At 52.8% G+C, this 23692-nt stretch overlaps 1 protein-coding gene across 1 annotated transcript in view; it reads right to left on the reverse strand.

The window, feature by feature from the left end:
- The window catches only part of LOC132386720 (trafficking kinesin-binding protein 1-like), a 67381-nt gene that overhangs the window by 31016 nt on the left and 12673 nt on the right, over positions 1-23692 (reverse strand). The window contains exons 5-9 of the mRNA XM_059959069.1: positions 23434-23564; positions 23228-23302; positions 19167-19304; positions 4616-4692; positions 4283-4510 (exon numbers count right to left, since the gene is read on the reverse strand). Of these exons, the coding sequence (XP_059815052.1) occupies positions 4283-4510; positions 4616-4692; positions 19167-19304; positions 23228-23302; positions 23434-23564 (649 nt within the window). The remainder of the gene's footprint in view (positions 1-4282; positions 4511-4615; positions 4693-19166; positions 19305-23227; positions 23303-23433; positions 23565-23692) is intronic.

The following is a 23692-nucleotide window of genomic DNA, read 5'->3' on the forward strand; positions in this document are numbered from 1 at the left end:
AAGCTAATGCTATTGTGATCACTGGACCCGAAGTGCTCCCCAACACATACATCTGTCAGCTGACCTATCGCATTCCCTAACAGGAGATCCAACACTGCCCCATCTCTAGTCGGTACTTCTATGTATTGTTGCAAAAAACTATCCTGCACACATTTCAGAAACTCTAAACCATCCAGTCCTTTTACAGAATGAGCTTCCCAGTCTACGTGTGGAAAATTAAAATCTCCCACAATCACCACCTTGTGTTTACTACAAATATCTGCTATCTGCTTACACATTTGCTCTTCCAACTCACGCTCCCCATTAGGTGGCCTATAATACACTCCTATCAGTGTTACTACACCTTTCCCATTCCTCAATTCCACCCAAACAGCCTCCCTAGAGGAGCTCTCTAATCTATCCTTCCAAAGCACCGCCATAAGATTTTCTCGGACAAGCAATGCAACACCTCCTCCTCTGGCCCCTCCTACTCTATCACACCTGAAGCAACTAAATCCAGGAATATTTAGTTGCCAATCACACCCTTCCTGTTTATAGATACATGAATGTGAGGGAACTGGAAGGATATGGACATTGTGTAGGCAGACGGGATTAGTTCAGTTAGGGCCAGCGGTCACCACTCACTGCTCGACTCTCCCCGCCGCTGTCCGCTAGCGAGCTGCAGGCCTGCTCCGTGGGCGCCAGACGCGTGGCGGCCCCAAACCCCCCTCCCCCCACCACCGGATGGCGGTCGGTTGTTGACGCGCTTCGACCTCCCCCCCGCCACCAAGCTGGTCTTCTGTTTGATCGGAAACCAGGGGGCACAGGTTCCAAGCGGAGAGAAGCGAGCTTGGGCGGAGAGCGGGGGCTGATAGGTTTTCGGCGGAGTCAGGGTTACGGTGGAGGGGGGGGGGGTCGGTGGGAAGGCAGGAGAGTGGGGTTGAGCCTGTGGGATCCACTGCCACGGGCCAAGCCGCTGGGTGGATTTACGATGGAGGTGGATATGGGTTCTTGAGTAGAAACGGCGTCGTAGGTTACGAGGAGAACGGGGTGATGAGTCAGACTCGATGGACCGAATGGCCTCAGCACTGCTCTTGTGTTTTATGGCCTTACGGGAAAGAGGGCGTGCTTTTTCCGTGTGCATGTCTCAGGCCCTGAAGAATCGGAACGGAGATGAGGAGGAATTTCTTCAGCCGGGGGTATCTGTGGAATTCGTTGCCACAGACGGCTGTGAAGGCCAAGTCGTTCTGTGTATATTTAAAGCGGTTGTCGCTTAGTCAGGGCCTCAAAGGTTATGGGGGGGGGAGGCAGGAGAATGGGGTTCAGAGGGGTGATATGTCAGCTGTGACGGAGGAGTGGAATCTCATTGAATGCTGAAAGGACGAGTTAGGGTGGATGCGGAAAGGACGTTTTGTTTGGTGTGGGGGTATCCAGAACTAGGGGGGCGCAGCCTCAAACTTGAGGGGCGACCCCCTCAGAACCGAGGCAAGGAGGATTTTTTTTTAAGCCCGAGAGCGGTGAGCCTGTGGAACGCACTGCCGCAGGGCGCGGTGGAGGCCGAGTCCTTGGGCATCATTTCAGGCGGGAGTCGATCGATTCCCGATCGGTCGGGGGGCGCCAAAGGAAATGGCGAGAAGGCAGGTGTACGGGTCTGTGTGGGATCCGGGATCGGCCATGATGGAATGGTGGGGCAGACTCGATGGGCTGAATGGCCTAACTCTGAGCCAACTGGCCTCCAACGCCTTATGGCACAAATTGGCAGATATCAACGGGTAGGGGACCGACTGCTAAGTGAGTTAGATTAGCGTGGGTGGCGTGCGAGTGATTGACTTAGAATTCTGCATGTCCAGTTCACTGGTTTATTGCCGCGACTGACTGACGACGGGGTGGGTGGTGGTGGCGGGGGGGTAGTTTTAGCACAGGCCCACCCTCGAGCTGCGGGGTTGCCTGTAGCCGGCGCCCGGGGGGAGGGGGGCAGCCTCCCTGATAGATCCAGCTCTCTTCGCTGCGGCCGTCTCGCGTTGGCTCGGCGGGAGGCCAGCTCGACGGCCGAGGCTCCCGATATCGCCGGCGACATCCGTACTCACAGGACATATCGCTCAGGACGGTGGCATCCGTCGGTCTCGAGAGACCACGGGTCTGCGCCTGGAGTTTCCGGGGCACAGGCCTGGGCAGGGTTGTGTGGGGGACCGGCAGCTGCCCCAGCTGCAGGCCTTCCCCTCTCCACGCCACCGATGTTGTCCAAGGGAAGGGCACTGGGACCCATGCAGCTTGGCACCGGTGACGTTGCAGAGCAATGTGTTGTTAACCGCCTTGCTCGAGGACACAACACGCTGCCTCAGCTGAGGCTCGAACCAGTGACCTTCAGGTTACTAGTCTGATGCCTTGCCCACTAGGCCACGCGCCAACACATCCCTCAGGGAACTACATCATATTATATAAAAAACATAATTAGGATTCTTTGGAGCGTAGAAGGTTGTGGGGGGGGGACTTGATAGAGGTATTTAAAATTATGAGGGGGATAGATAGAGTTGACGTGGATAGGCTTTTTCCATTGAGATTCAAACAAGAGGACATTAGTTGAGAGTTAAGGGGCAAAAGTTTAGGGGTAACACGAGGGGGAACTTCTTTACTCGGAGAGTGTAGCTGTGTGGAACGAGCTTCCAGTAGAAGTGGTAGAGGCAGGTTTGGTATTGTCATTTAAAGTAAAATTGGATAGGTATACGGACAGGAAAGGAATGGAGGGTTATGGGCTGAGTGCGGGTAGGTGGGACTAGGTGAGAGTAAGCATTCGGCACGGACTAGAAGGGCCGAGATGGCCTGTTTCCGTGCGGTAATTGTTATATGGTTATATGGGTCGGTGGGACTAGGTGAGAGTGGGCGTTCGGCACGGACTAGAAGGGCCGAGATGGCCTGTTTCCATGCTGTAATTGTTATATGGTTATATGGGTCGGTGGGACTAGGTGAGAGTGGGCGTTCGGCACGGACTAGAAGGGCCGAGATGGCCTGTTTCCGTGCTGTGATTGTTATATGGTTATATGGGTCGGTGGGACTAGGTGAGAGTGGGCGTTCGGCACTGACTAGAAGGGCCGAGACGGCCTGTTTCTGTGCTGTAATTGTTATCTGGTTATATACTGTATTATTTATGTAATGCCCTAGTTCATATTTTACTGCTATGCTGTACGTATTTCATTTTGGCAGCTCTGTAAGACCTGCTTGCTTTTCCACCTGTTCGGGTGACTGTCGAAGATGAGGGGAGTTAGCGGGAGGTTTCCCCCCTCGGCCGGGGACAGTGAGGTTGGTCTCGGGGCTTTCGTTCGGCGAGAGACGGGGAGAACCGGTACGATCCGGTGGGAGGCCCGCCTGCTCGAGATGGATTGCCAGCGATGTTCGGAAGGTGGCCGTGGCCGTTGGCGTTGACCGAGGGGCCCGGGACGGAGAAGCTCAGGAAGAGCTCCAACTCACGCACGCGCGACCGTTCAATCAGAGTGGGCCCCCTTCTCTCTGTTATTCTTCACTGACCCTCCAGTTCGGCTTCATAAATATAATTCCCTTAATCGTATGCAGCGCGCTGTCTGTTATCTCGTGGCGCTAATTTGTAACGGTGGCAAATGAGAGAGTGTCTGCCCAAACCGGGGTTCGGGGAGGGATCGAGCAGTCTCAATCGCACGAGACTTCCCTAGACTTACTCAGCCGAGGAAATCACGGTGTTTCATATAATATAAATGTATTTATTTATATATAAATGTTTTAATTTATAAATATATTTATTTATTGTGATCTGGACACTTCTCAGCAAACCTGCCAATTGAACCTCAAGCCCAGTCACGGGACAATTTACAATGGCTGATTGACCGACTGACCACTGGGTCTCGGGACTGGGGGAGGAAACCGGAGCACCCCGGAGAGAAACCCACACAGTTCACGGCGAGAGCGTGCAAACTCCTCACAGGCGGCGGCGGTAATTGAACCCGGGTCGCCAGTGGCTGTAAAACTTTGTGTCACCCGACTGTCGGCTTACTGCCGTCTTGTATGTGACGCGTGTGACTGTTCCGACCGTGTCTTTGGCACTTTGGCCCCGGAGGAGCAGCGCTTCGTTCAGTTATATGCGTGCCAACGTTTGGATTGGTTATGATAATCTGAGACGGAGGAAAGCGCCGACATCATTGTGATGGGCCGGACGGCCCACTTCTGTACCGTGATAAGCCGGTCGAGGGGTGGGGGGGGGGGGGGACCTCTGGTCTCCCTGGGGCGGGGGCGATACGGTTCGACGTTACTTTGACGCGGAGGGCGTGTTTCTTACGGCACGGTGTCGCTGTCCAGGTTCAGGGGCGGGGGCCTCTCGTCCGCTCCGATGCTGGGGGTGCTGGACCCGTAGAAGCCGGTGTGCGGGGTGCTGGGGAGGCTGTAGAAACCCGAGGGGTCGCCCGAGGACGAGCCCGGCACGTTCTGCGGAGACTGCGAGCGGGACTTGAGCTTCACCGCCTGGTTCGCCGCCCGCACCGTCTCGAAGACCCTCCGGTGGTAGTTACTGGGGGGGGGGGGGGGGGGAAGAAAGATAGGGGCAATTAAAGCTTCACCCGCCGCACTACCTCCACGCACTCCCGCCCGCGTCCTCGCCTCCCTGCCTCCATACCTGTTCTCCAGCGACCCCGTCCCGTCCAGGTGGAAGCCTCTCCTCATCGTCCCCTCGATCTCCGCGGCCAGCGAGTCCTGGAGGAGAGAGCAACATGGTTGGGTCCCATCGGCCTCTCAGTCGCTCCACCCTCGGTGTCAATTCGCAGCGCCAAGGCTCGACTGACTGTATCATCCCACCGAAAGGACCCACGTTCCTTCTATTTTTTTTAACGTGTTATAGCCCTCAGCCAACTTGTCTGACCTTGCTGGGGTGTTACTGTGTATGCCAATGTCAGGGATGAGTGCATCGCAGTTCGGTACGGGCATTCTCTGTGAGAAAGTTTGCACACTCTTTCTGTGTGCAGCTCGGCTTACTCCGGCAGGCCCCAAGACGCGCCGATCAGTCGGTGAACTGGTCATTGTGATCAGGCCGGGGTTAAATCGGTGCGTCGGTGGGCCTGTTCCACTCTCTCTCTCTTGAAATCGATAAACAGCTCAGCTGAGGGACTGAACTTCAGAGTTCAGGACTGTGGGTCGGAAAGGCTGATCTGCCAATTGCCAAAAAGGCTGAACCCCACCAGCCTCCAGATGGAACACATTATCCTCCGCAACTTCAACAGGACCCCACCACCCAGCACACCTTTCCCTCCCTGCCCCTCTCAGCTTTTCGCAGGGATCGCTCCCTCTGCGACTGCCTGGTCCACACGTCCCTCCCCACAGATCTCCCACCGGGTACTTATCCCTGCAAGTGTAAGTGCTACACCTGTCCCGACACCTCCTCTCTTACCACCGTTCAGGGCCCCAGACAGTCCTTCCAGGTGAGGCGACACTTCACCTGCGAGTCTGTCGGGGTCGTCTATTGCATCCGGTGCTCCCGGTGCGGCCTCGTCTACATCGGCGAGCCCCGACGCAGATTGGGGGACCGCTTCGTCGAGCACCTCCGCTCAGTCCTTCACAGCAGACAGGATCTCCCGGTTGCCACCCCCGTCAACACTGCCTCTCATTCCCATCTGGAAATGTCCATACAGGGCCTCCTCTACGGCCATGATGAGGCCAAACTCAGGTTGGAGGAGCAACACCTCATATACCATCTGGGTAGCCTCCAGCCTGGTGGTATGAACATTGAATTCTCCAATTTCCGGTAATTCCCTCCCCCTCCCCCTATCCCAGGTCCCTCTCTGCCTCTTTCCCCTTTCAACTTTCTGCTTCTTTATCTCTACAGTTCTTTCATGCTTATTCCCTCCCCCTCCCCCCCTTTATCCACCTGGCGCCTCTAGGCCCTACCCCCTCCCCTATCTCTATTACTGGGCTTTGGCCCTCTCTTCCCCCCCCCCATTCCTGATGAAGGGTCTCAGCCCGAAACGTTGGCTACTCTTTTCTCACGGATGCTGCCTGACCTGCTGAGTTCTTCCAGCGTCGTGTACGTATTCTTTGATCCACAGCATCAGCAGTTGTCTTTTTGTGTTTTGATCTGCCAATTATCTTGCAGGGGGGGTGGGGAGTGGGAGGGAAGGTGGCTTAAAGTCAAAGGGGCCGGCGGAGAAAGACTCGGGCTGGGCTGCAGGGCGAGAACGGTTCCGTCCACACGTACAAACAGGCTGCAGGCGTGGACTTGACCTCAGCGTCTGCGGCTCCGTGCTGTCGGAGGGCTTTGACGTCGATCCTGAAAGTTAGCAGGAGGTCGGTGCCGAGCAGCTGGGAACGGGGTGGGGGGGGGGGGTGCGGCACGCTCCCGCAACCTGGTTTCGGCTACAAGTCGAGCGGCAGGAGTCTGAATGAGTCGAAGTGTGTCAAGGCCAGTAAAAAGTGTACGACAGTAACCTAGTCTATTTTGAACTACTCCCTTTAATCAACTCTTCTTCATTAGCAAATTTGCCGATGACACAAAGCTGGGTGGCAGTGTGAAATGTCAGGGGGATGTTATAAGAATGCAGGGTGATTTGGACAGGTTGGATGAGTGGGCAGATATATGGCAGATGCAGTTTAATGTGGATAAATGTGAGATCCACTTTGGTGGCAAGAACAGGAAGGCAGATCACTATCTAAATGGAGTCAAGTTAGGAAAAGGGGAAGTACAACGAGATCTAGGTGTTCTTGTACATCAGTCAATGAAAGCAAGCATGCAGGTACAGCAGGCAGTGAAGAGAGCTAATGGCATGCTGGCCTTTATAACAAGAGGAATTGAGTACAGGAGCAAAGAGGTCCTTCTGCAGTTGTACAGGGCCCTGGTGAGACCCCACCTGGAGTACTGTGTGCAGTTTTGATCTCCAAATTTGAGGAAGGACATTCTTGCTATTGAGGGAGTGCAGCGTAGGTTCACAAGGTTAATTCCCGGAATGGCGGGACTGTCATATGTTGAAAGATTGGAGCGACTGGGTTTGTATACACTGGAATTTAGAAGAATGAGAGGGGATCTGATTGAAGCATATAAGATTATTAAGGGATTGGACACGCTGGAGGCAGGAAGCATGTTCCCACTGATGGGTGAGTCCAGAACTAGAGGCCACAGTTTAAGAATAAGGGGATAGGCCATTTAGAACAGAGATGCGGAAAAACTTTTTCACCCAGAGAGTGGTGGATATGTGGAATGCTCTGCCCCAGAAGGCAGTGGAGGCCAAGTCTCTGGATGCTTTCAAGAGAGAGTTAGATGGAGCTCTTATAGATAGCGGGGTCAAGGGATATGGGGAGAGGGCAGGAACGGGGTACTGATTGTGGGTGATCAGCCATGATCACAGTGAATGGCGGTGCTGGCTAGAAGGGCCGAATGGCCTACTCCTACACCTACTGTCTATTGTCTATTGTCTTTTATTTTCAAGTTTGCACTTTTATCCACAAGACCAGCAGAGATGGGAGCAGAACGAGGCCTACTGTAGCCTCTCTGCTTCCTCAAAACCACCTGCCCCTCCACCTATCTTCACATCGTCCGCAAACTTCGCAACAAAGCCATCAATTCCATTGGCACATCACGTAAAAAGAATCAGTCCCCACACAGACCCCTGTGGAGCACCGTGAGTCTCTGCCAGTCAGCCAGAGAAGGCTCCCTTTAGTCCCCCTTTCTGCCTCCTGCCAGTCAGCCACAGCTTTATCCATGCTAGAATCTTCCCTGTAATACCCTGGGCTTGTAGCTTGTTAAGCAGCCTCATGTGCGGTCCCTTGTCAAAGGCCTTCTGAAAATCCAACCTCAACTGATTCTCCTTTGTCTATCCTGCTTGTTATTTCATCAAAGAGTCCCAACAGGTTTCCCATTGTAAAGTACATTACTTTGCTCTACATCATCTGTAGAAGTCATCATCATAATAATTTTTACAAGAAAACACAACAGGCCTGCTCGGTTTCCCTCCACCATACGGAACCTGGACAACTGCCAGCGAAGGGGTTACGATGTCTGGAAGGTCTCCAATATCCTGAAGATATGGAAGTTGTATTTTTCTGCGGTCTGAAGGTATCGCTAGGGTTATGGTGGGTGGGTGGGGGGGAGGGTCGTTACTGAGGGGAGGGTCACACACGTTGGCAGGGGCATTGCTGGGGTAACGTCACTGGGGGGAAGGGTAGTAATAAAGGAGGGTCACACAGTGGGAGGGGTAGCCCTGTGCGAAAAAGCTCTAATACCATCCCCACCACCCCTCATTTACTCTTTAAAATCAATCTCATTGAGACCACAGGATATAGGAGCAGAATTAGGCCATTCAGCCCATTGAGTCTTCACAGCCATTCCATCATGGCTGATTTACTATCCCTCTCAAACCTATTCCCCTACCTTCTCCCCGTCACCTTTGCCACTCTGACTAGTCAAGAAACTGTCAACCTCCGCTTTAAATACACCCGGTGACGCGGCCTCCACAGCAACGAATTCCACAGATTCACCACCCTCTGGCTGAAGAAATTCCGCCTCATCTCCATTTTAAATGGATGCACCTCTGGCCCTAGACTCCCTCACTACAGGAAACATCCTCTCCACATCCACTCTGTCTGTGGTCCTAGACTCCCCAACTATAGGAAACATCCTCTCCACATCCACTCTGTCTGTGTCCTCTGGTCCTAGACTCCCCCACTATAGGAAACATCCTCTCCACATCCACTCTGTCTGTGTCCTCTGGTCCTAGACTCCCCCACTATAGGAAACATCCTCTCCACATCCACTCTGTCTGTGCCCTCTGGTCCTAGACTCCCCCACTATAGGAAACATCCTCTCCACATCCACTCTATCTGTGCCCTCTGGTCCTAGACTCCCTCACTATAGGAAACATCCTCTCCACATCCACTCTGTCTGTGTCCTCTGGTCCTAGACTCCCCCACTATAGGAAACATCCTCTCCACATCCACTCTGTCTGTGTCCTCTGGTCCTAGACTCCCCCACTATAGGAAACATCCTCTCCACATCCACTCTATCTGTGCCCTCTGGTCCTAGACTCCCCCACTACAGGAAACATCCTCCCCACATCCACTCTATCTGTGTCCTCTGGTCCTAGACTCCCCACTATTGGAAACATCCACTCCACATCCACTCTATCTGTGTCCTCTGGTCCTAGACTCCCCCACTGTAGGAAACATCCTCTCCGCATCCACTCTATCTGTGTCCTCTGGTCCTAGACTCCACCACGATAGGAAACATCCTCTCCACATCCACTCTATCTGTGTCCTCTGGTCCTAGACTCCCCCACTTTAGGAAACATCCTCTCCACATCCACTCTATCTGTGGTCCTAGACTCCCTCACTATAGGAAACATCCTCTCCACATCCACTCTATCTGTGTCCTCTGGTCCTAGACTCCCCCACTTTAGGAAACATCCTCTCCACATCCACTCTATCTGTGTCCTCTGGTTCTAGACTCCCCCACTATAGGAAACATCCTCTCCACATCCACTCTATCTGTGTCCTCTGGTCCTAGACTCCCCCGCTATAGGAAACATCCTCTCCACATCCACTCTATCTGTGCCCTCTGGTCCTAGACTCCCCCACTATAGGGAACAACCTCTCCACATCCACTCTGTCTGTGTCCTCTGGTCCTAGACTCCCCCACTATAGGAAACATCCTCTCCACATCCACTCTATCTGTGTCCTCTGGTCCTAGACTCCCCCACTATAGGAAACATCCTCTCCACATCCACTCTATCTGTGCCCTCTGGTCCTAGACTCCCCCACTATAGGAAACATCCTCTCCACATCCACACTACCTGTGTCCTCTGGTTCTAGACTCCCCCACTATAGGAAACATCCTCTCCACATCCACTCTATCTGTGTCCTCTGGTCCTAGACTCCCCCACTATAGGAAACATCCTCTCCACATCCACTCTATCTGTGCCCTCTGGTCCTAGACTCCCCCACTATAGGGAACAACCTCTCCACATCCACTCTGTCTGTGTCCTCTGGTCCTAGACTCCCCCACTATAGGAAACATCCTCTCCACATCCACTCTATCTGTGTCCTCTGGTCCTAGACTCCCCCACTATAGGAAACATCCTCTCCACATCCACTCTATCTGTGTCCTCTGGTCCTAGACTCCCACACTATAGGAAACATCCTCTCCACATCCACACTACCTGTGTCCTCTGGTCCTAGACTCCCCCACTATAGGAAACATCCTCTCCACATCCACACTACCTGTGCCCTCTGGTCCTAGACTCCCCCACTATAGGGAACAACCTCCCCACATCCACTCTGTCTGTGTCCTCTGGTCCTAGACTCCCCCACTATAGGAAACATCCTCTCCACATCCACTCTATCTGTGTCCTCTGGTCCTAGACTCCCCCACTATAGGAAACATCCTCTCCACATCCACTCTATCTGTGCCCTCTGGTCCTAGACTCCCCCACTATAGGAAACATCCTCTCCACATCCACACTACCTGTGTCCTCTGGTTCTAGACTCCCCCACTATAGGAAACATCCTCTCCACATCCACTCTATCTGTGTCCTCTGGTCCTAGACTCCCCCACTATAGGAAACATCCTCTCCACATCCACTCTATCTGTGCCCTCTGGTCCTAGACTCCCCCACTATAGGGAACAACCTCTCCACATCCACTCTGTCTGTGTCCTCTGGTCCTAGACTCCCCCACTATAGGAAACATCCTCTCCACATCCACTCTATCTGTGTCCTCTGGTCCTAGACTCCCCCACTATAGGAAACATCCTCTCCACATCCACTCTATCTGTGTCCTCTGGTCCTAGACTCCCCCACTATAGGAAACATCCTCTCCACATCCACACTACCTGTGTCCTCTGGTCCTAGACTCCCCCACTATAGGAAACATCCTCTCCACATCCACACTACCTGTGCCCTCTGGTCCTAGACTCCCCCACTATAGGGAACAACCTCCCCACATCCACTCTGTCTGTGTCCTCTGGTCCTAGACTCCCCCACTATAGGAAACATCCTCTCCACATCCACTCTATCTGTGTCCTCTGGTCCTAGACTCCCCCACTATAGGAAACATCCTCTCCACATCCACTCTATCTGTGCCCTCTGGTCCTAGACTCCCCCACTATAGGAAACATCCTCTCCACATCCACACTACCTGTGTCCTCTGGTTCTAGACTCCCCCACTATAGGAAACATCCTCTCCACATCCACTCTATCTGTGTCCTCTGGTCCTAGACTCCCCCACTATAGGAAACATCCTCTCCACATCCACTCTATCTGTGCCCTCTGGTCCTAGACTCCCCCACTATAGGGAACAACCTCTCCACATCCACTCTGTCTGTGTCCTCTGGTCCTAGACTCCCCCCACTATAGGAAACATCCTCTCCACATCCACTCTATCTGTGTCCTCTGGTCCTAGACTCCCCCACTATAGGAAACATCCTCTCCACATCCACTCTATCTGTGTCCTCTGGTCCTAGACTCCCCCACTATAGGAAACATCCTCTCCACATCCACACTACCTGTGTCCTCTGGTCGTAGACTCCCCCACTATAGGAAACATCCTCTCCACATCCACTCTATCTGTGTCCTCTGGTCCAGACTCCACACTATAGGAAACATCCTCTCCACATCCACTCTATCTGTGTCCTCTGGTCCTAGACCCCCACTATAGGAAACATCATCTCCACATCCACTCTATCTGTGTCCTCTGGTCCTAGACTCCCCCACTATAGGAAACATCATCTCCACATCCACTCTATCTGTGTCCCTCTGGTCCTAGACTCCCCACTATAGGAAACATCCTCTCCACACCCACTCTATCTGTGTCCTCTGGTCCTAGACTCCCCCCACTATAGGAAACATCCTCTCCACATCCACTCTATCTGTGCCCTCTGGTCCTAGACTCCCCCACTATAGGGAACAACCTCTCCACATCCACTCTGTCTGTGTCCTCTGGTCCTAGACTCCCCCACTATAGGAAACATCCTCTCCACATCCACTCTATCTGTGTCCTCTGGTCCTAGACTCCCCCACTATAGGAAACATCCTCTCCACATCCACTCTATCTGTGCCCTCTGGTCCTAGACTCCCCCACTATAGGAAACATCCTCTCCACATCCACACTACCTGTGTCCTCTGGTTCTAGACTCCCCCACTATAGGAAACATCCTCTCCACATCCACTCTATCTGTGTCCTCTGGTCCTAGACTCCCCCACTATAGGAAACATCCTCTCCACATCCACTCTATCTGTGCCCTCTGGTCCTAGACTCCCCCACTATAGGGAACAACCTCTCCACATCCACTCTGTCTGTGTCCTCTGGTCCTAGACTCCCCCACTATAGGAAACATCCTCTCCACATTCACTCTATCTGTGTCCTCTGGTCCTAGACTCCCCCACTACAGGAAACATCCTCTCCATATCCACTCTAACTGTGCCCTCTGGTCGTAGACTCCCCCACTATAGGAAACATCTCTCCACATCCACTCTATCTGTGTCCTCTGGTCCAGACTCCACACTATAGGAAACATCCTCTCCACATCCACTCTATCTGTGTCCTCTGGTCCTAGACCCCCACTATAGGAAACATCATCTCCACATCCACTCTATCTGTGTCCTCTGGTCCTAGACTCCCCACTATAGGAAACATCATCTCCACATCCACTCTATCTGTGTCCCTCTGGTCCTAGACTCCCCACTATAGGAAACATCCTCTCCACACCCACTCTATCTGTGTCCTCTGGTCCTAGACTCCCCCCACTATAGGAAACATCCTCTCCACATCCACTCTATCTGTGTCCTCTGGTCCTAGACTCCCCCACTATAGGAAACATCCTCTCCACATCCACTCTATCTGTGCCCTCTGGTCCTAGACTCCCCCACTATAGGGAACAACCTCTCCACATCCACTCTGTCTGTGTCCTCTGGTCCTAGACTCCCCCCACTATAGGAAACATCCTCTCCACATCCACTCTATCTGTGTCCTCTGGTCCTAGACTCCCCCACTATAGGAAACATCCTCTCCACATCCACTCTATCTGTGCCCTCTGGTCCTAGACTCCCCCACTATAGGAAACATCCTCTCCACATCCACACTACCTGTGTCCTCTGGTTCTAGACTCCCCCACTATAGGAAACATCCTCTCCACATCCACTCTATCTGTGCCCTCTGGTCCTAGACTCCCCCACTATAGGGAACAACCTCTCCACATCCACTCTGTCTGTGTCCTCTGGTCCTAGACTCCCCCACTATAGGAAACATCCTCTCCACATTCACTCTATCTGTGTCCTCTGGTCCTAGACTCCCCCACTATAGGAAACATCCTCTCCACATCCACTCTAACTCAGCCTTTCGGTATTCAATCGGTTTCAATGAGACCCCCCTCGTTCTTCTAACCTTCACCGAGTACAGGCCCAGAGCCATCAAACACTTCTCATATGTTAACCCTTTCTATCCCAGAATCATTCTCCTGAACCTCTTCGGGACTCTCTCCAATGCTAGCACATCTTTTCTTAGATAAGGGTCTCAACGATGCTCACAATACTCCAAGTGAAGTCGGACTTATAAAGGCCTCAGCATTATATCCTTCCTCTTATATCCCAGTCCTCTCAGAATGGGAATGCGAACATTTCATTTGCCTTCCTCACCTCCGACTCGACCTACAAAATTAGCCTGGTGGGGGGTGGGGGGGCGGGGGAACAACTGCCCAAATCTTTTGGTCTTCTGAACGAACGCGTGCTTTTTTTTATGTGTGTAGGAACAGAGGGAATTTGGGTTTGATCCCTCAAAACGCCCCGGTGCAAGTTGGTTAAGAAGGCACACGGTATTAGACAATAGACAATAGACAACAGACAATAGCTGCAGGAGTAGGCCACTCGGCCCCTTCGAGCCAGCACCACCATTCACTGTGATCATGGCTGATCATCCACTATCAGTGCCCCGTTCCTGCCCTCTCCCCATATCCCTTGACCCCGCTATCTATAAGAGCTCTATCTAACTCTCTCTTGAATGCATCCAGAGACTTGGCCTCCACTGCCTTCTGGGGCAGAGCATTCCACATATCCACCACTCTCTGTGTGAAAAAGTTTTTCCTCAACTCCGTTCTAAATGGCCGACCTCTTATTCTTAAACTGCGGCCTCTGGTTCTGGACTCACCCATCAGTGGGAACATGTTTCCTGCCTCCAGCGTGTCCAATCCCTTAATAATCTTAAATGTTTCAATCAGATCCCCTCTCATCCTAAATTCCAGTGTATACAAGCCCGGTCACTCCAATCTTTCAACATATGACAGTCCCGCCATTCCGGGAATTAACCTTGTGAACCTACGCTGCACTCCCGCAATAGCAAGAATGTCCTTCCTCAAATTTGGAGACCAAAACTGCACAGTACTCCAGGTGTGGTCTCACCAGAGCCCTGTACAGCTGCAGAAGGACCTCTTTACTCCTATACTCAATTCCTCTTGTTATAAAGGCCAGCATGCCATTAGCTCTCTTCACTGCCTGCTGTACCTGCATGCTTGCTTTCATTGACTGATGTACAAGAACACCTAGATCTCGTTGTACTTCCCCTTTTCCTAACTTGACTCCATTTTAATAGTAATCTGCCTTCCTGTTCTTGCCACCAAAGTGGATAACCTCACATTTATCCACATTAAACTGCATCTGCCATACATTTGCCCACTCACCCAACCTGTCCAAGTCACCCTGCATTCTCATAACATCCTCCTGACATTTCACACTGCCACCCAGCTTTGTGTCATCAGCAAATTTGCTAATGTTACTTTTAATCCCTTCATCTAAATCATTAATGTATATTGTAAACAGCTGCGGTCCCAGCACCAAACCTTGCGGTACCCCACTGGTCACAGCCTGCCATTCCAAAAGGGACCCGTTAATCACTACTCTTTGTTTCCTGTCAGCCAGCCAATTTTCAATCCATGTCAGTACTCTGCCCCCAATACCATGTGCCCTAATTTTGCCCACTAATCTCCTATGTGGGACTTTATCAAAAGTTTTCTGGAAGTCCAGGTACACTACATCCACTGGCTCTACCTTGTCCATTTTCATAGTTACATCCTCAAAAAACTCCAGAAGATTAGTCAAGCATGATTCTCCCTTCATAAATCCATGCTGACTCGGACTGATCCTTCTACTGCTATCCAAATGGGTCGTAATTTCCTTTTTTATAATTGACTCCAGCATCTTTCCCACCACTGACATCAGGCTAAACAGTCTATAATTCCCTGTTTTCTCTCTCCCTCCTTTCTTGAAAAGTGGGACAACATTAGCCACCCTCCAATCAGCAGGAACTGTTCCCGAATCTATAGAACATTGGAAAATGATTACCAATGCGTCCACGATTTCTAGAGCCACCTCCTTAAGTACCCTGGGATGCAGACCATCAGGTCCCGGGGACTTATCAACCTTCAACAGTCTATCCAACACCGTTTCTTGCCTAATATAAATTTCCTTCAGTTCATCCTTTACCCTAGTTCCTTTGGCCACTATTACATCTGGGAGATTGTTTGTGTCTTCCCTAGTGAAGACAGATCCAAAGTACCTGTTCAACTCACCTGCCATTTCCTTGTTCCCCATAATAAATTCACCCGCTTCTGTCTTCAGTGGCCCATTTTTGGGTCTTAACTATTTTTTTGCTATTCACATAAGAAGCTTTTACTATTCTCCTTTAGATTCTTGGCTAGTTTACCTTCGTACCTCATTTTTTCTTGGCGTATTGCCTTTTTTGTTATCTTCTGTTGCTCTTTAAAAGCTTCCCGGTCCTCCGGTTTCCCGTTCATCTTTGCTATGTTATACTTCTTCTCTTTTATTTTTATACTGCCCTTTACTTCCCTCATCAGCCACAGCCGCCCCTCACTCCCCTTAGGATCTTCCTTCCTCTTTGGAATGAACTGATCCTGCACCTTCTGCATTATTCCCAGAAATACCTGCCATTGTTGTTCCACTGTCTTCCCTGCTAGGATATTGTTCCATTGAACTTTGGCCAGCTCCTCCCTCATAGCTCCATAGTTCCCTTTGTTCAACTGTAATACTGACACATCCGATTTTCCCTTCTCCTTCTCAAATTGTAGGTTAAAACATATCACATTATGGTCACTATCTCCTGATGGTTCCTTTACCTCGAGGTCCCTGATCTAGGACTGCCTTCTCTCTGGTAGGCTCCAGCACAAGCTGTTCTAAGAATTGTGGCGACCCACTTTCTGCGCAGGCGAACCGGCTCACAAATAGCCCACACGGGGGCGGGGGGGGGGGAGACTTTTGTCATGAACCTCTGACACCATTTCTGCCCGGAGAGGGCATAAAAGCCAGTGCCGCGGTCTGAATAAACTCGTCTCGAGTGCAGTTTACGGACTGAGTGTTGTTACTTCCAGCTCTGAGTGTCAGCACATTGCTACAGTATCTTGGCCTTCATTATTCAGGGGATTGAGTGCCAAAGAGGAAGAGATGCAGCTCTATAAAGCCCAGGTGAGACCACACTCGGAATATTGGATCCCATCCCAGTCGCCTCATTGTACAAAGCCCTTCGGGGGGGGGGGGGGGGGAAGGAGGTCTACCAGGATGCCGCCCGGATTAGAGAGGTTGTCTTGTGACGAAAGGTTGCACAAGCTGGGGCTTCTCTCTTTGGAGTGGAGGAGGATGAGAGGTGACAAGATAGGAGGCTTAGATTGAGCGGACGGCCGGAATGGGGGGGGGGGGCATTAATCTGTGGTTATTGGTGGCAAGTAGAGGGGGCATATCAGGGGTCAATATTTTTTCTTTTACACAGAGAGTGGTGGGTGTGTGGAACACCCCGCCAGGGTTTGTGATGGGGGCAGATACGTCTGGGACATTTAGGTGACTCTTGGGCAAATGGATGACAGAGAAATGGAAGGGTTTTGTGGGAGGGGTGGTTTCGATTGATCTTGGAGTGGGTTAAAAGGTCAGCACCGCGCCAGGGGCCGATGAACCCAGTACTGTGCGGCCCTGGTCAACGTCCTGTCACTTGACCAGCAGGCCGAGGTTCTGGGGATTAATGAAGGCGAGTCCCACGTACGACAGGTGGGCTACGCGAGGGTAACCACGCACAAACCCGCTGATGGTCTGCAGGTCGGCGGAAGGTGCTGCCCAGGTTGGTGGGAGTCCGTGTGGAAAGGGGCATCCATCCTCAAGGACCCCCAGCACCCAGGACACGCTGCCATCAGGAAATAGGTACAAGTACCTGGGGATACGAATTGACAATAAACTGGACTGGTCAAAGAACACTGAGGCTGTCTACAAGAAGAGTCAGAGCCATCTCTATTTCCTGAGGAGACTGAGGTCCTTTAACATCTGCCAGACGATGCTGAGGATGTTCTACGAGTCTGTGGTGGCCAGTGCTATCATGTTTGCTGTTGTGTGCTGGGGCAGCAGGCTGAGGGTAGCAGACCCCAACAGAATCAACAAACTCATTCGTAAGGCCAGTGATGTTGTGGGGGTGGAACTGGACTCTCTGACGGTGGTGTCTGAAAAGAGGATGCTGTCCAAGTTGCATGCCATCTTGGACAATGTCTCCCATCCACTCCATAATGTACTGGTTAGGCACAGGAGTACGTTCAGCCAGAGACTCATTCCACCGAGATGTAACACTGAGCGTCACAGGAAGTCATTCCTACCTGTGGCCGTCAAACTTTACAACTCCTCCCTCGGGGTGTCAGACACTCTGAACCAATAGGCTGGTCCTGGACTTATTTCCACTGGGCATGATTAACTTATTTAATTACTTATAGTTTTATTTTGCTATATTTCTTCACTAATCTTGGTTGGTGCGGCTGTAACAAAACCCAATTTCCCCTCGGGATCAATAAAGTACGTCTGTCTGTCTGTCTGTCTGTGTGGTCTCACCAGTGCCTTATAGAGCCTCAGCATCACATCCCTGCTCTTATATTCTATACCTCTAGAAATGAATGCCAACATTGCATTCGCCTTCTCCACCACCGACTCAACCTGGAGGTTAACCTTTAGGGTATCCTGCACAAGGACTCCCAAGTCCCTTTGTACCTCTACATTTTGAATTCTCTCCCCCACCTAAATAATAGTATGCCCGTTTATTTCTTCCACCAAAGTGCATGACCATACACTTTCCAACATTGTATTTCATTTGCCACTTCTTTGCCCATTCCCCTAAACTATCTAAGCCTCTCTGTTTCCTCAACACTACCAGCTCCTCCACCTATCATCAGCAAATTTAGCCACAAATCCACTCACACCATAGTCCAAATCATTGACATACATTGTAAAAAGCAGCGGTCCCAACACCGACCCCTGTGGAACCCCACCGGTAACCGGCAGCCAGCCAGAATAGGATCCCTTTATTCCCACTCTCTGTTTCCTGCCGATCAGCCAACGCTCAAACCACGCTGGTAACTTCCCTGTAATTCCACGGGCTGTTACCTTGCTAAGCAGCCTCATGTGTGGCACCTTGTCAAAGGCCTTCTGAAAATCCAAGTACAACACGTCTACTGCATCTCCTTTGCCTACGCTGCTTGTAATTTCCTCAAAGAATTGCAGTGGGTTTGTCAGGCAGGATTCTCCTTTCAGGAACACCAAGCTGTTCTAAAAAGCCATCCCTGAGACATTCTACAAATTCTCTCTCTTGAAGTCCAGTTCTGACCTGGTTTTCCCAATGCACTTGCATGTTAAAATCCCCAGTGATTATCATGACATTGCCCTTCTGACATGCCTTTTCTATCTCCTGCTGCAATTTGTAATCCACATCCTGGCTGCTGTTTGGAGGCCTGTATACAACTGACATTAGGGTCCTTTCACCCTCGCCATTTCTTAACTCAACCCATAGAGACGCTACACCTTCCGATCCTATGTCATCCCTTTCTTATGATTTAGTATCATTTCTTATACACAGGCCAGACCACCCCCTCTGCCTACTAACCTATCTTTCCGATACACCGTATATCCTTGGACTTCCAGCTCCCAATGGCAGCCATCCTTTAGCCAAGTTTCAGAGATGGTGACACCGTCATATTTGTCAATCTGTGCTTAAGTTACTGATTATTTGAAATTTATATTTTGTGTCTGCACGGTTTGCCATCTTCTGCACATCGGCCGTTCGCCCGCCTCGCTGTGCGCGTGGATTCAGCCGAGTCCCTTCCTACTTACTGAGTGGTGACACGTCGGTACTCTGGCGGTAAACTAACGCTGGGCTTCGTCGCTTACCATGGGGTAGACGGGCACGGTGAGGTAGCGGTTGATGCAGCTGTTGGGGCCGCTCTGGGTCCTCAGGTTCTTCAAATCCTCCTGCGCCTCCCGCAGCATCTCACCACACTGGAAGTACTTGTCCCGCGTGTACTGCAGCTGCAGGGCGAACAGAGTGGACCCTCAGTCTCCCGGCCGAGGGGCGGCGCCACAACCTTCTGCCTCGAAGCGCTCCCGAGTGCGGGTTCAAATCCAGCCGCTGGCTGTAAGGAGACTCTACGCTTCCCCCCCACCCCCACACTGCCGTGACCGTGTGGCGCCACAGACCCCTCCCGCGGTCCAACGACCCACCGGTTAGTGGGTCAACTGGTCTTTGTAATTCGCCCCCAGTGAGGCGAGGGTTAAATCGGTAAGGCACAAGATGCTGGGGGAGAGGGGTCAGTGAGGGACGGTGTGAGGGAGCTGGATTAACGGCAGTGGGGATACAGTCAGTGACAGGACGATGAGGGAGAGGGGTCACTGAGGGATGGTGTGAGGGAGCTGGATTAACATCAGTGGGGATACAGTCAGTGATAAAGGGTCCTGGGGGAGAGGGGTCACTGAGGGACGGTGTGAGGGAGCTGGATTAATGTGAGTGGGGATACAGTCAGTGACACAGGACGATGGGGGAGACGGGTCACTGAGGGACGGTGTGAGGGAGCTGGATTAACGGCAGTGGGGATACAGTCAGTGACACAGTGTCCTGGGGGAGAGGGGTCACTGAGGGACGGTGTGAGGGAGCTGGATTAACGTCAGTGGGGATACAGTCAGTGATAAAGGGTCCTGGGGGAGAGGGGTCACTGAGGGACGGTGTGAGGGAGCTGGATTAACGTCAGTGGGGATACAGTCAGTGACACAGGGTCCTGGGGGAGAGGGGTCACTGAGGGACGGTGTGAGGGAGCTGGATTAACGGCAGTGGGGATACAGTCAGTGATAAAGGGTCCTGGGGGAGAGGGGTCAGTGAGGGACGGTGTTTGGGAGCTGGATTAACGTCAGTGGGGATACAGTCAGTGATAAAGGGTCCTGGGGGAGAGGGGTCACTGAGGGATGGTGTGAGGGAGCTGGATTAACGTCAGTGGGGATACAGTCAGTGATAAAGGGTCCTGGGGGAGAGGGGTCACTGAGGGACGGTGTGAGGGTGCTGGATTAACGTGAGTGGGGATACAGTCAGTGACACGGGACGATGGGGGAGAGGGGTCACTGAGGGACGGTGTGAGGGAGCTGGATTAACGTGAGTGGGGATACAGTCAGTGACACGGGACGATGGGGGAGAGGGGTCACTGAGGGACGGTGTGAGGGAGCTGGATTAACGTCAGTGGGGATACAGTCGGTGACACAGGGTCCTGGTAGAGAGGGGTCACTGAGGGACGGTGTGAGGGAGCTGGATTAACGTGAGTGGGGATACAGTCAGTGACACGGGACGATGGGGGAGAGGGGTCACTGAGGGACGGTGTGAGGGAGCTGGATTAACATCAGTGGGGATACAGTCAGTGACACAGGACGATGGGGGAGTGGGGTCACTGAGGGACAGTGTGAGGGAGCTGGATTAACATCAGTGGGGATACAGTCAATGACAGGACGATGGGGGAGAGGGGTCACTGAGGGACGGTGTGAGGGAGCTGGATTAACGTCAGTGGGGATACAGTCAGTGACACAGGACGATGGGGGAGAGGGATCACTGAGGGACGGTGTGAGGGAGCTGGATTAACGTCAGTGGGGATACAGTCAGTGACACAGGACGATGGGGGAGACGGGTCACTGAGGGACGGTGTGAGGGAGCTGGATTAACGGCAGTGGGGAAACAGTCAGTGACAGGACGATGGGGGAGAAGAGTCACTGAGGGACGGTGTGAGGGAGCTGGATTAACGGCAGTGGGGATACAGTCAGTGACAGGACGATGGGGGAGAGGGGTCACTGAGGGACTGTGTGAGGGAGCTGGATTAACATCAGTGGGGATACAGTCAGTGACAGGACGATGGGGGAGTGGGGTCAGTGAGGGACGGTGTGAGGGAGCTGGATTAACGTCAGTGGGGATACAGTCAGTGACACAGGACGATGGGGGAGAGGGGTCACTGAGGGACTGTGTGAGGGAGCTGGATTAACATCAGTGGGGATACAGTCAGCGATACAGGACGATGGGGGAGTGGGGTCACTGAGGGACGGTGTGAGGGAGCTGGATTAACGTCAGTGGGGATACAGTCAGTGACACAGGGTCCTGGTAGACAGGGGTCACTGAGGGACGGTGTGAGGGAGCTGGATTAACGTCAGTGGGGATACAGTCAGTGACACAGGGTCCTGGTAGAGAGGGGTCACTGAGGGACGGTGTGAGGGAGCTGGATTAACGGCAGTGGGGATACAGTCAGTGACAGGACGATGGGGGAGTGGGGTCACTGAGGGACGGTGTGAGGGAGCTGGATTAACGGCAGTGGGGAAACAGTCAGTGACAGGACGATGGGGGAGAAGAGTCACTGAGGGACGGTGTGAGGGAGCTGGATTAACGGCAGTGGGGATACAGTCAGTGACACAGGGTCCTGGTAGAGAGGGGTCACTGAGGGACGGTGTGAGGGAGCTGGATTAACGGCAGTGGGGAAACAGTCAGTGACAGGACGATGGGGGAGAGGGGTCACTGAGGGACGGTGTGAGGGAGCTGGATTAACGGCAGTGGGGATACAGTCAGTGACAGGACGATGGGGGAGACGGGTCACTGAGGGACGGTGTGAGGGAGCTGGATTAACGGCAGTGGGGAAACAGTCAGTGACAGGACGATGGGGGAGAAGAGTCACTGAGGGACGGTGTGAGGGAGCTGGATTAACGGCAGTGGGGATACAGTCAGTGACACAGGGTCCTGGTAGAGAGGGGTCACTGAGGGACGGTGTGAGGGAGCTGGATTAACGGCAGTGGGGAAACAGTCAGTGACAGGACGATGGGGGAGAGGGGTCACTGAGGGACGGTGTGAGGGAGCTGGATTAACGTGAGTGGGGATACAGTCAGTGACACAGGACGATGGGGGAGAGGGGTCTCTGAGGGACGGTGTGAGGGAGCTGGATTAACGTCAGTGGGGATACAGTCAGTGACAGGACGATGAGGGAGTGGGGTCAGTGAGGGACGGTGTGAGGGAGCTGGATTAACGGCAGTGGGGATACAGTCAGTGACAGGACGATGGGGGAGAGGGGTCACTGAGAGACGGTGTGAGGGAGCTGGATTAACGTCAGTGGGGATACAGTCATTGACACAGGACGATGGGGGAGAGGGGTCACTGAGGGACGGTGTGAGGGAGCTGGATTAATGTCAGTGGGGATACAGTCAGTGACACAGGGTCCTGGGGGAGTGGGGTCAGTGAGGAACGGTGTGAGGGAGCTGGATTAACGTCATGGGGATACAGTCATTGACACAGGACGATGGGGGAGAAGGGTCACTGAGGGACGGTGTGAGGGAGCTGGATTAACATCAGTGGGGATACAGTCAGTGACAGGACGATGGGGGAGTGGGGTCAGTGAGGAACGGTGTGAGGGAGCTGGATTAACGTCAGTGGGGATACAGTCAGTGACACAGGACGATGGGGGAGAGGGGTCACTGAGGGACGGTGTGAGGGAGCTGGATTAACGTCAGTGGGGATACAGTCAGTGACACAGGGTCCTGGTAGACAGGGGTCACTGAGGGACGGTGTGAGGGAGCTGGATTAACGTCAGTGGGGATACAGTCAGTGACACAGGGTCCTGGTAGACAGGGGTCACTGAGGGACGGTGTGAGGGAGCTGGATTAACGGCAGTGGGGATACAGTCAGTGATAAAGGGTCCTGGGGGAGAGGGGTCACTGAGGGATGGTGTGAGGGAGCTGGATTAACGTCAGTGGGGATACAGTCAGTGATAAAGGGTCCTGGGGGAGAGGGGTCACTGAGGGACGGTGTGAGGGTGCTGGATTAACGTCAGTGGCGATACAGTCAGTGACAGTGTCCTGGGGGAGAGGGGTCACTGAGGGACGGTGTGAGGGAGCTGGATTAACGTCATGGGGATACAGTCAGTGTCATCCACTCCACTACCCACCTCGGTCTTCAAGTGCTCCTGACCCTCTCTCGATGCTGCAAGTTCCTGGGTTAACTCCTCGTTCTCGGCAGTGCACTGGTTTAACAAAAGACAAACCACCGTTTAGCCACTGATACCCACTCCGGGAGTGGGAGCGACGCAGGTGGTGGGAACGAAAGAACCGGGATGGGATTCCGGGGACGGCCGACGGTGGGGGGCTGGCGTACCGTTCTGCATTTATGTTGGAGCTCCACGATTTGCGCCAGCAGCACGCTGATCTCCTCCTGCTGGCGGGCAGAGTCTTCGATCTTGCGCGCCAGCTCCTCAGACACGCTGGCCAGCTGGGCGTTGTAGTCACCTGGTCGGGCAAACAGCCGGATGAAGGAATCAATTTAATTTGCCACGTACCTTTGCAAACCGTACATAAATACACCCCCATCACCCAGGACGCACCCCCTCCTCATTGCTATCATCAGGGAGGAGCTA

Source organism: Hypanus sabinus, unplaced genomic scaffold, assembly GCF_030144855.1.
Source record: "Hypanus sabinus isolate sHypSab1 unplaced genomic scaffold, sHypSab1.hap1 scaffold_1271, whole genome shotgun sequence".
Taxonomy (NCBI): Eukaryota; Metazoa; Chordata; class Chondrichthyes; order Myliobatiformes; family Dasyatidae; genus Hypanus; species Hypanus sabinus.